This window comes from Dipodomys spectabilis, unplaced genomic scaffold (assembly GCF_019054845.1).
Source record: "Dipodomys spectabilis isolate Male_0828 unplaced genomic scaffold, ASM1905484v1 ptg000019l, whole genome shotgun sequence".
Lineage (NCBI taxonomy): Eukaryota > Metazoa > Chordata > Mammalia > Rodentia > Heteromyidae > Dipodomys > Dipodomys spectabilis.
The window spans coordinates 12778366-12790874 of NW_024870696.1; the positions used below are offsets into that span (position 1 = coordinate 12778366).

General features: G+C 48.7%; 1 protein-coding gene across 1 annotated transcript; it reads left to right on the forward strand.

Annotated features, from left to right (window-relative positions):
* Positions 1-1551: 1551 nt before the first annotated feature.
* Positions 1552-12275, forward strand: Glul (glutamate-ammonia ligase). Its single transcript, XM_042674235.1, has 7 exons — positions 1552-1680; positions 4259-4437; positions 6178-6339; positions 8822-8968; positions 9300-9427; positions 9630-9829; positions 10621-12275. Exons 2-7 carry the CDS (start codon positions 4272-4274, stop codon positions 10937-10939), a joined length of 1122 nt encoding a protein of 373 aa, XP_042530169.1. The 5' UTR covers positions 1552-1680; positions 4259-4271; the 3' UTR covers positions 10940-12275.
* The last annotated feature ends 234 nt before the right edge of the window (positions 12276-12509 follow it).

The window sequence follows — 12509 nt, forward strand, 5'->3', positions numbered from 1 at the left end:
ATCCTAATTTCTGCTGCATAAACTACCAAATCAATCCCTGTAATCTATAATACCATTATTCCTAGTAGGCAAGGAAACAGAGGTCTTGTTTGGCTAACTGACTTGTCTACAGGAAGAGAAAGAGCCTGAAGTTGAACTTATATTTCATAATGCTTTTCAACATGTGTGCTCCCCTGAAATCTAAAATGGAAATTTCAAGGTGCCTTTCCCAGTCCAGAGCACACCAAAAGCCTGTTTGGAGATGAATGCGGCGTGGCATTTGGAAGTGTTAACCACACTTTAGGGGAAGGGCTGTTGACCAAAGAAGCCAAGTTGTGTGTGTGTGTGTGGTCACAGACAACATTTCTTTTTCATATTTGTGGTGCAGAACATAACCAGAAGAACAAACTTCTTCCTTTCCCCTTCCAAGGGCACTGGAAACATGGTTTCTTGGTCTTTTTAACAGAAAATCTCACTCTCAAACATTCGAGTTGCTGAAAGACATTAAAAAATAAGTAAAATTTAAAAAAAGCCAAACACCCTCAGGCGGATTTCAGGTGCTAAAAGTGGAATGCTTAAGAAACTGCTGGGATAGCCAAACACGAAATTCGAGCATGATCTCAAGGGTTTATTTCAAGGTAGCGTTCCCATGTACCTTCGTGGGTGCACCATCACTGCCAGGCTGAGTCGGGGGGAGAGTTACTAACTCTCACTTTTCCAGTCATAATGAAGTACTTGGGAAGCACACTCAGGGAGCATTCCTCAAGGGTCCCTAAACTTTGTGTTGAACTCTGGAGTTCCAAAGGCACACGCTGCTTCTCCCTTCAGCTGCACTAGGGCCCTGTGCACAGAGCAATGTCAAATCTGGTCCTTTGAACGGCTTCCTTTTGCTGATGAGGAAACTTTGGGCTTAAGAGCTCTGCCCGGTGGAATTATAGTCATGCAGGAATTCGATTAAATAGGTAACTTCCCAGGGTACTGTGGAAGTCCTGGGGAGGTGGGGCGTTTCCAGGCCTCCCCCCTCCCCGGGAACCACATCCCCCTCCAGCCTTTCCTAGGGCTCCCCTGAGTTCCTGCACCCCGCAATCCCCATCACGCTGAAGAAGAGCGAGTGGCAAATTGTGTGTCTCAAACAAAGGGCAAAAGTCAGTCCTGCGGTGCTGGATTTACACAGAGAGCTCTCCCCGCACAGCTGCGCACAGCAAAGGCAGCAGGGGCAAAGATGCCCGCGTGGCTGCGGGGGGTTGTGTGGGGGGCTGGTGGGGGGCTCCGTGGGGCTCCCTGGCGGTGACTTCCTCCCCCCGGCCTGGCCTCGTCCCCGTGCGCGCAGCCGGCTCCAACCACCATTCCGTCCCCTCCTCCCGCTCCGCTTCCCCCCCGCCCCGCCCCCCTTTCTCTTTCTTTCTTCCCAGACTCGCTCTCTCGGAAGGGCGGAGTCCTCAAGGCTCCTCGCCCAATGGCCGCGGAACCCCGGGACGTATCAGCTAATGAGCTCGGGCTCCGGGCAGCAACGAGCCAATCAGAGTGCCGAGGACGGCCCGGGACCTTGGATAAAAAGGTGCGGCAGCCGGCAGCCCGCAGAGCCGAGAATGAGACCCGCGCCCGGCCTGTGAGCGGCACCGCCACCTCCTCTCCGCCATCCGCCTCGCTATCGCGGCCTGTCCGCCCACCATCCCACCATCCCGCCAGCTCGCCGCCCGGGTAAGCGCCAGGCCCGACCAGGGGTGCCCGGCGGATGGGCGCCAACCCCGGATCGTGGTGCCCCCCCCCCCCGGGTGCTGCTTTCGTTCTGTCCCCGACCTCCCGTCTCCGGGCCTCGAGGCCCGGCCCGCGGGCTTCGGATCTCGGGTTCTGCCCGGTTGGCGAAGGCAGGGCGGTCCCGGGGCCGAGCTCAGGGGAAGGGCAGCGGTGGGGAGGGCGGGTTGTTTTGATCTTTCTCGGCTACTTTTGCGGCCCGAGGCACCGCCCCCGGAAACGGGTGCCCTGGGGTGGCCCGGGCGCCGTGTGCACCCGGTGGCCGTGTGGTCCCCGGCCCGAGCGCACGCCGAGCGCTGGGTCCCCCCCTCCCCCCCGGGCGGGGCGGTTTAGCCGGGAGTTGGGGGCGACCAGGGGGTCCCGGGGGCCCTGCCACGGGGGGGTCCCGGAGCGCCGCCCGTGTGACGGAACAATGGAGGGGAGCTGGGGCCGCGGCGCGGCCCGCGGGCGGCGCAGTGGAGAGACCTGGCCAGGCAGAGGTCGCAGCGGCGCGCGGACTCTCCCGCGGACCCCCCCGCTTTCCCCGCCGGCCTCCGCCTTCCCGGGCATGGCCCTGTGGAGGAGACCCTGAAGTCACCGCCGGCCCCAGGGGCGAGCGACAACTTTTAGGACCTGTCCGTGGGAAGGGGTTGTTCTCAAAGTGGATTATCCTAGCTCCCCCGGGGCCGGGAGGCGGGGAACCTCCCCCAGCCACAGAGCCGGGCGGAGATGTGAAGATGAAGACCTGGGGTCGCGATCATCAGAGTCTCCCAACTACCTCGGCTTCCTCACCTACTCTATGAACCCAGGAGAGAAATCGTGGGTTGGGTGTAAAGGCTTTGGGCCTGGCGTGTCTCGGCAGGAACGCTCCGGGTCCCCCACCCCATCATCACCCTCGCCCAAACAACGAAGGCGAGAGGTCGAGAGCGACGATCACGGCTGTAAAAAGAGAAGGGCTAGAGACAGTAACCCCAATACCTTAAACCAACTGTCGCTGGGGTGAGTGAGCTGTCAGGGAGACAGGACCCGGGCTCTGGCAGCCGCGTTGCACCCCACGTGAACTTGGCGCCCGGGGGGGCCCCTTGTGGATCGAGAATTAGGCTGCTGGCATCCAGCTGGAGGTGTTGAAAGTGACTTGGACGTGGGAGGTGTAACAGGTTGGAAGAGAGAGGCTGACCCGGCTTGTAGTCTAGAGAGCACCCCAAAAGGTTCAGGGATTTTGACACTAGGTCTCTAGAATGCTGTAGGTACAGGCAGGGGTTGGTTCTCTAACAACTGCTCCCCAGGGGAAGGGTGAGGCTGTTGGAGGAGAAGCAGTTGTTTTCAGCTGGGCAAACATGGACGGTTGCCCATAGAAACTTTGCCACTGTACTTCAGAAAGTTGCCCAAGTCATTGGAGGAGAACAATATGTTCCCTTTACAGCCACCCTGGGCGAAGGAGGGGGGGGGGGGGGCGGGGTGCGTTTCCTCTTGTGTTGAGTGAGGCTGGTTTTGTGGCCTCAGTCTCTTCTTCCAGAGGTTTTGTGGCTGTGGCTTTTATAGCATGACTCCAAGCTTTCGAAATCCAGGATTTTTTTTTTAATTATTAAAAGTGGGAATTACCTACTTGAGAAACTTTTCTAACTGCCATGTCCAGAGATGGGTTATTTTCACCCTAAGTCTGTCTTTGGAAGTGAGAACTTTACATCATACCGTCTTGAAGTCTGACTTGTGTGGGCTGTTTTTGTCATCTTGGTGATAGTAATACTGCAGGACTTTTCTTTCAGGTAGCCTCCAGTCTTTGTTAAATCTTTTAGTTAACTCCCTATTTTAATTCTCAAATGGAAATGCTTGGGGTGGGGGGGGGAGGAAGGAGTCTCCATTAAGATCAGCTAGGGTCCAAGGGCTAAGGGAGAAAGACTCAGAACAGAAACCACAGCCATGTCTTCATTTGTTCCCTCATACTAGTGTTTTTGTTGGGGGCGGGGCGGGGGGGGGGGGGTGGTCAGTCGTGTTGCTTGAACTCTAGGTCTGGGTACTGACCCTCAGCTCAAGGCTATAGCGCTCTACCACTTGAGCCACAGCACCACTTCCGGTTTACTGGAGATAAGAGTCTCACAGACTTTCCTGCCCAAGCTAGCTTTGAACCCCGATCCTCAGATCTCAGCCTCCTGAGTAGTTAGGATTATAGGCACCTGTCTCCTACTGGTTTATAATTTAAAAAAAATATCCTTTGTGTAACACAAAACTAGAGGGACTGAGTAGATCTTTATTTACTAAAAAACTCTAAATCCCCTGAAAATAGAGGGAATAATTGCACCTTTGGATATATCCAGGGTCTCTTAGTTGCTCTACCATTTGGGCCATACCACCAGTCCATTTAGATAAGGTCTCAGTAACTGCTCCAGGCTATCTTTGCATTCTATTTAACCTCCTGGGTCCCCTCCCTGAGTATCTGGGATTGCTAGAGTGCTTCTCCATTCCCCACCCTCTCTTCCTCCAGGATTAGGACATTCCTGCAGAGATTATTTGGAGTGGGTGTTGATAGTTACTTTTCTCTTTCTAGAGCATCTTCCACCATGGCCACCTCAGCAAGTTCTCATTTGAACAAAGGCATTAAGCAGTCGTACATGTCCCTGCCTCAGGGCGAAAAAATCCAAGCCATGTATATCTGGATTGATGGTACTGGAGAAGGGCTGCGCTGCAAGACTCGAACCCTGGACTGTGAGCCCAAGTGTGTAGAAGGTGAGATTGGGCGAAGCGATTGGGAAGAATGGGGGTGGGGGAGGGGTATCAAGTAGCCTCAGGTGGTCAGCAGCCTTAGACCAACAGGGCCACAGGATTTGACCTTTGTTCTGTTTGCAAAGCTTTTCTAAGGCAGGGCTTTTCTGACTTCAGTCAACACTAAGCTCTTGCTCAGCCTCAGAGTAGAGTAACAATGGAACCTTTGATTTAAAGAAGAGACTTGTTCATATGCCAAATATATTAAAGAAGAACATTGAATCTGGATAGTGGAGTGTTTGGAAGTAGAGTCCTTGCTGACTTGCTCATCCCCACTTAGCTACCTCTAAGATATCCCCAGGAGCCCAGTTTGAAACCTGACTGCTATCTACTAATTTTTTATTTTATTCTTTTTGTTGGTCGTGGGTCTTGAACTCTCGGCCTGGGCACTGTCCCTGAGCTCTTCAGCTCAAGGCTAGCACTCTAACTTGAGCCACAGCACCACTTCCAGTTTTCTGGTAATTAATTAGAGATCAGAGTTTCACGCATGTTCCTGCCCAGGCTGGCTTTGAATTGCGGATCTTCAGATCTCAGCCTCCTGAGTAGCTAGGATTACAGGAGTGAGCCACCAGTGTCCAGCTATTTTTTTAATTTTATTTTAGCAGTACTGGGGCTTAACCTCAAAAGTTCATTTGCTAGGCAAGTGGTTTTCCATTTAAGCCATGTTCTTAGTTAAGACTTTTTAGAAATTTTTTTTGATTGATAATGTTCATTTTAATAATCTAAACAAATTAGCAAGGGGCCTATCCATGGGCTTTTAGAAATTTTCAAATCCTCTGGTCTCATACTTCCAGAACTATTATATTGGCATCAAGTCCTTTAATTTTCAGTCTAGAATGAGCCATAGGCATCCCCCTTTTTGGGGAGGGGCAAGGAGGAAGACGGTCACCTCTTACCAACTTTAGAAGAGCTTGCCCTTTCTACAGTGTTCATATTTGAATAAGTGATGTAGAGCATATATCTTGTGTGCTTATGTGGCAGATTGGACTATGAGTATACATAGTAGGAGTCTGGCCTCTGAGAACTCATAGTCCACAGGAGAAACAAAGAAACTGCCCCTCAAAACAGTGGGGAAAGTGAATAAGTGGTATGGATGCATCTGTTATATTATCTAAAAGGACATAGCTTTGAACTAAAACAGTAAACAGGCATAGAGGACAGCGAGTGAGAGAAGGAAGCAATGATTTGGCTTAGTGAGAGAAGCAGAATCCTTCTCCCTCCCAGTGAAGTTATTTTAAGAGGTCACCAATGTCTGCCCTTAGGTGTTTCTTACAAGGAAGTGATACAATGGTCTTATTTGGAACTCCAGGAGAGCTGTAAGGTGTATAGGTTTATATAATGCTGGGGCCTTCACGCCCTTCTGAGAAAGACAACAGATCTTCAGAAATAGAAAGGATCTGGCCGCTTCCTCTGTAATCCTAGGTACTCGGGAGACTGAAATCTGAGGATCGCAGTTTGAAGTCAGCCCTGGTAGAAAAGTCCTTGCAAAAAGCCAGAAATAGAGCTGTGGCTCAACAAGTGATAGAGTACCAGTCTTGAGCAGCAAGCAAGTCAAGCAAGAGCCTAAGGCCCTGAGTTCAAACCCCAGTACTAGCTCACACACAAAAAATAAGTAAATAGAAAGGGAGATAAGGGCTTGCTTGGCTGTATTCCTGCCTTGAAAGTTTCTGTATGTTTTTAATTTTTTTCCTTCTTTTTCTCCAGAGTTACCTGAGTGGAACTTTGATGGTTCCAGTACTTACCAGTCTGAAGGCTCCAACAGTGACATGTATCTTCTCCCTGCTGCCATGTTTCGGGACCCCTTTCGCAAGGACCCCAACAAGCTGGTGTTGTGTGAAGTATTCAAGTATAATCGGAAGCCTGCAGGTATGCACAGGATTGGGAAACCACCACTTCCTTTTGTCCCTACCAGTTCATGCCTTCTGTGGAAGGAAGAAAACAAAACAACATTCTGAAGTTAGTATTGGGAAGCTTAGATTATCTCAGCACTAATTTTAATTTTATGAATGTCAGGGATTGGTTGTCCATCTCTGTACCCTGAACTTCTTGTAAAGAGACGATGGGGCCTGTCCTTCCATGGACCCTTTTTACTGGTTGCATAAAATGGTATTGAATTCTTCTGTCTTTACTAATTAGAGTTCTTAGTGACACAGGCCTGCATAAGTTTAAGAACCTGTAATCCTAGCTACTCAGGAGGCTGAGATCTGAGGATCATTGTTCAAAGCCAGCCCAGGCAGGAAAGTCTGTGAGATTTTTTTTTTTCTGTGAGATTCTTATCTCCAATCACCAGAAAACCGGAAGTGGTGCTGTGACTCAGGTACTAGAATGCTAGCCTTGAGCTGAGGAGCTGAGCAACAGTGGCAAGGCCAGAGTTAAAGCCCCATGGCCAACCAAAAAAAAAGGAACCTATATCCTGGAGTCAGGAAAATTATGTCCTTGATCTACCTCTTACTGCCAATGAACCTGAGCGATTAATTTATTCCCTATAATTCATTTTGCTGAGCTTTTTTGGAGGGGGGGGGGGAATCTGGTCATGGGGCCTGAACTTTGGGCCTGGGCGCTGTCCCTTAGCTCTTTAGCTCAAGGCTAGTGCTCTACCACTTGAGCCACAGCACCACTTCTGGCTTTTTTTCTGTTTGCTTATGTGGTGCTGAGGAATCGAACCCAGGGCCTCATGCATGCAAGACAAGTGCTCTACCACTGAGCCACCTTCCCAGCCCCATTTTGCTGAGTTTTAAAATGGAGGAAATACTAAACTGATTTTACTCATTTGAAAGATTTGAGTTAATATGTGTGGATTATTTGAGAACAAACACATTCAGTATTGACTATTGTTTGACTCCAGACAGCTCTCTTATGTCTTTCTATTCACTGATTAAAATGAGGGTCTTGGTTCACTAAGAATGTTTTCCCTGAGCTTTGCTGTAGCTGCACTTCTGAGTTCCTGTTTCTTCTGTGACTTGTCTGTTCTAAGACATATTTATTTTCAGATAGCCAGCTTTTTTTTTTTTTTTTTTGAGGCAAGGTTTTATGTAGTCCAGGCTGTCCTTGAACTTGACATCTTCCTCAACTTTTTTTTTTTTTTGTCATGGGACTTGAACTCTGGGCCTGGGTGCTGTCCCTCAGCTCTTCAGCTCAAGGCAAGCGCTCTACCACTTGAGCTACAGCGCCACTTCCGGGTTTTTTTTGGTGGTTTATTGGAGATAGGTGTTTCATGGTCTTTCTTGCCTGGGCTGGCTTTGAACCGCTGTCCTCAGATCTCAGCCTCCTGAGTAGCTAGGATTACAGGGGTGAACCACCAGTGCCTGGCACTGCCTCAACTTCTTAATGCTAGGATTATAGGCATGTACCACTATGCAGTTACCTTCTAAAACTTCACTTCTGTGAAGTTTTCCCCACACTGCCAGTGTTTCTTAGGGGGCTCTGGTTCTCCTATAGCTTTGCTTTAAGAGACTGTATTGTTGGTGAAAGGCCTGGAATCTGAAGCCAGCAGACAGCTGTGGATTTCCTGACTCCGCTGCTTGCCCTGTAATTTGGGCACGTCAACTAGCATAGCATTGCTGAACTTTTTCCCTTCTCCCCAGCCCTCACCAGTCCTGGGGCTTGAACCAGATTCTTTGTGCTCACGGCTAGCACTCTTGCCACTTGAGCCACAGCACCTTCTAGTTTTTTCTTGAGTAGTTTATTAGAGATGAATCTCATGGACTTCCTACCTGGGCTGGCTTCACACCACAATCCTCAGATCTCAGCCTCCGGAGTAGATAGGATTATAGGCATGAGCCACCAGCAGCCTGGCTGCTGAACTTGGTTTTCTAGTCTATAAAAAGGAAAACTTCTAATACCCACCTCAGGTTGTTATGAAGATTCAGTTGAATGGTTTGTCTTTCAAAGTTCTTTTCTAGCTTGGAAGCTGTTTCCAGTTGAATTCATCCCTTAATTGTTTTTCATTTGTAACAGCCAATACTATATAACTGGTATGTAAGCGTCCTAAAGGACAAATTATTCTCAGTTACAAAAAAAAAAAATAGATTTGGCTGTAAGTGCTGAGAAAAAACAGGATAGGGCTGAGAGTTAGAAGCAGCTATCTTGTGAATAGAGGGTATAAGAGCCTGGTACTTGGAAAGTAGCCAGCATGCTGATAGGTGAGCACTTGCTCTGCTCTCTATCCATTTCCATGTGACTTAGTTTTGAGTTTAATTATGCCAAGTCTTTGAGTGTTTTCCCAGCTTGATGTGGCCTGCAAAGGTTTGCCCTGGGTTGCCATGGGAGGGGCCATGTTCCCTCTAGCATGCACAGTCAGCATACGTGTCCCTACATACCCCTGATGGCATGCCAACTCGCTTTCTAGAGACCAACTTGAGACACACCTGTAAACGTATAATGGACATGGTGGGCAGCCAGCACCCCTGGTTCGGGATGGAGCAGGAATACACTCTCATGGGCACAGATGGACACCCCTTTGGTTGGCCTTCCAACGGCTTCCCTGGGCCCCAAGGTAAGTCTTCCCTGGAGGTATAAAGATTAATTTGGGGTTCTCCCCCACCAAGTACTTAGTAGCTAGGGAAGCCCAAACCCCTTTCTCTAGAGATGGGAGCAATGCCTGAGTGAAAGAGCTGAGATTGGCTAAAAATGACTGAAACCCAGAGATGGATTTAAATGTAAAGAGAGGAGAAAGGATTGAGAGGGGAACCTTTGGCTCCCCCCAAGGCTGTGCAAAGATGTGCGCCTGAATTGTCCCATTCCCTACTTGGTGGTGAAAGCAGGCATAGTGTCAGGAGAGCAAGGGTGAGGGCCTTCTGATTTCTTTTGTCTTGATATCACTCCAGGGCCTTATTATTGCGGTGTGGGAGCTGACAGAGCCTATGGCAGGGATATTGTAGAAGCACATTACCGGGCCTGCTTGTACGCTGGAATCAAGATTACTGGGACAAATGCTGAGGTCATGCCTGCCCAGGTAAGTGGCTCTCGATTGATCTCTTCCTGTCTCACTTCAGGGTGGGTAGATAAATGGGGACTTTGGCTAGCAAGGGCTGCCACTGCCCTACTTATTATTAACCTACAACTTGAATGGGTTGAATGAAGAAAGCAGGTTCAGGAGCTTGGGTTGAGGCAGAGCTGTTGACTTTATTTTTAATGCTCAACCTTACTCTTGCCAGTGGGAATTCCAAATTGGGCCGTGCGAAGGAATCCGCATGGGAGATCATCTCTGGGTGGCCCGTTTCATCTTGCATCGCGTATGTGAAGACTTTGGCGTGATAGCAACCTTTGACCCCAAGCCCATTCCTGGGAACTGGAATGGTGCAGGCTGCCATACCAACTTCAGCACCAAGGCCATGCGGGAGGAGAACGGTTTGAGGTAAATACCTTCTACTGAGCCCGGACAGGGTTATTCATTCGTGGCAGAAAGATTGGGCAGACGGGATCAATCTAGTCAATCTTTCATAGTCTTTGTATTGGAGATTTGTCATCTTCCCATTTGAAAAGTACTGGATAATAATACTCTAGGGGGGGAGGATTAAAGATGGTGATAGGGGAACACTGATAATGGAATCAAACACTTGAAAGTCTTTAATGAAAACTAACAGAAACCAAGAGTGGTGGGGGGGCATGACTCCAGTGGTAAGAGTAACTGCTTAGAACATGCAAGGTCCTGAGTTCAAGCCCCAGTACAGCTAGCTAATCTTTTCTGCTTTACTATACTAGGATTTGAACTCAGGGCCTGGGCCCTATTTCTTAGCTTTTTCGATGAAGGCTAGCACTCTACCACTTGTGCCACAGCTCTCCACTTCTGGCTTTTGGGTGGTTAATTGGAGATAAGAGGCACACAGACTTTTTTTTACCTGAATTGGCTTCCAGCTGTGATCCTCAGATCTCAGCCTCTTGCCTAGGGAGCTAGGATTATAGGTGTGAGACACAAGTGGATATGCTTAATGCTTATGATGGGAAAAAGTCAAGTAGTTCCGATCTTTTTGTTGAACAAATATCAGATGCTGTAGTGATGATCATGGGAGCACCCAAATACCAAGGCAAAGTCACTGCCCGCGAGTATCTATTTGGGCCATATATTTCAGTGAACTTCATTTTTTGATTCCTACCTGCTCCCAACCTTGCAGGCCAGGTCAGGGGTTAATCTTGTATCTCCTGTAGGTTCATTGAGGAGGCCATTGACAGACTGAGCAAGCGTCACCAGTACCACATTCGCGCCTATGATCCCAAGGGGGGGCTGGACAATGCCCGTCGTCTAACTGGCTTCCATGAAACCTCCAACATCAATGATTTTTCGGCTGGTGTGGCCAACCGCAGCGCCAGCATCCGCATTCCCCGGACTGTCGGCCAGGAGAAGAGGGGTTACTTTGAAGATCGTCGCCCTTCTGCCAATTGTGATCCTTACGCAGTGACAGAAGCCATCGTCCGTACATGTCTTCTCAACGAAACTGGCGATGAGCCCTTCCAGTACAAAAACTAAAAGGACCCACCTAGACCTGCAGCCATCTAGCCCCTCCTAGCTCTTCATCCTCTCCTCCTCCTCTTAGTTACCTGATCATCCCCTCTGTAACTGAAGGGTGCAAGATCAAGGTCTTTTTATTCCCTATGCTCAATTAATATTGCTTTCTTTGGTCAAGGTAGAAGGGTCAAGTTTTTAATCTTTTACACCCATCACCCCCCCCCCCCCATTTTTCCTGTCGCTTTCTAATGTGGTAGTGGGGGGAGAGGGGTAGCCACTGCTCCGATCTCATCAGGTATGCTTGTCTAGTAGGCATAGGGGGGATGTGTTTCTGAAGGAGGGGGGAGAGGGGAGGACTTTTCTCTGCAGGGTAGATGACAGGGGAGGGCCTAACTGATCAGGTTAGGATTTCCCCTTGGTAGAAAGCTGCTTCTCAAGGTAAAACCAACTTTGTATTACAAAGGGGAGCTAGGCAAGGAGGGAGGGGCTGGGGTGAGGGGGGAATGCCTCCTTCTGTTGCTAGGGTAAGTCCCTTGCTGGGGGCCACCTGCCCTCCCACGAATACAAAGCTCAGACTAGAAACTGAGGACTGCATCCCTACCCTGAAAGAAGTCCCTCAATTGCATGGCCCTCCATTGGTAACACAAAGCAGAGTAGTATTTTTATATTTAAATGTAAAAACAAAAAAATGTTATATATGCGTGGGTGGACATGTGTGGTTTTTTTCCTGAAGGAGAAAAATCATCCTGGTTACTGGGTGCCAAACTGGAGACTAATAGTTGGGTTTCAAGATGAGGATCTCCTTTGCAATAGGGGTGAGGGATGTAGTTCTGGAGAAGCTGGTTCTTGGGGGGGGCTCTCAGTCCTCCATTAGCACCTACAGTTTTCCCACCTACCCTTCTGCAGGAGATGATAGATACATGCACATTATTCGCCATCATGAGAGCCTGGTGGAGACATGGACTTGTCCACATATGGGTTTAGAAGTATGAGTTGGCTGGTCAACTTGAACACTTACTGACAAGGGGTGGGGGTTGGGGTTACTTTTCTTGTAGGCTAGCATGTCACTAAAGCAGGCCTTTTGGTATATTAAAGATTTTCTAAAGCAAAACAAGTTTAGATTTTAATCAAATTTGTAGGCTTTCTAAGTCTAATTTTGCAGAATTGTCTTCAACTGCCTCCTTCCACTCTGCTCTTCCCAGGAGTCAGGGACAGGACTGGAGTTAAAACACTTGTAAATTTTTTTTTTTTGTATCCTGTGTCTTTTCTCTCAGTGCAAAATATTTCTTTCTTTGTTAAGATTCTTAAGGAGTTATTTTTTTCCTTTTATAATAAACACACTCGATTTCCATCCCTACATACTCTGGTTGTTTTTCTGCTGGCTGCGGCAGCTGGCTGTGGCTTTTCTTTCTCTAGCCATGACGACTTCTAATTGCCATGTACAGTATGTTCAAAGTTAGATAACTCTTCCTTGTAAACACCATGCAACTGCCCAGAGCAGCGCTTATAAATCAACCTAACATTTACAAGCTTCTCTTCTGACTTTCTTCATGGTTTTCTTTTTTAAGGAAACCTAAGTGCCGTTTCATTC

What these genes read in the sequence shown, in the direction of transcription:
- Glul (XM_042674235.1), top strand. Translation starts at nt 4,272, where the DNA reads ATGGCCACCTCAGCAAGTTCTCATTTGAACAAAGGCATTAAGCAGTCG. An exon ending in GTATAATCGGAAGCCTGCAG is followed by an intron (nt 6,340 to 8,821) that starts GTATGCACAGGA and finishes CTCGCTTTCTAG; the next exon opens with AGACCAACTTGAGACACACC. An exon ending in CGGGAGGAGAACGGTTTGAG is followed by an intron (nt 9,830 to 10,620) that starts GTAAATACCTTC and finishes TATCTCCTGTAG; the next exon opens with GTTCATTGAGGAGGCCATTG.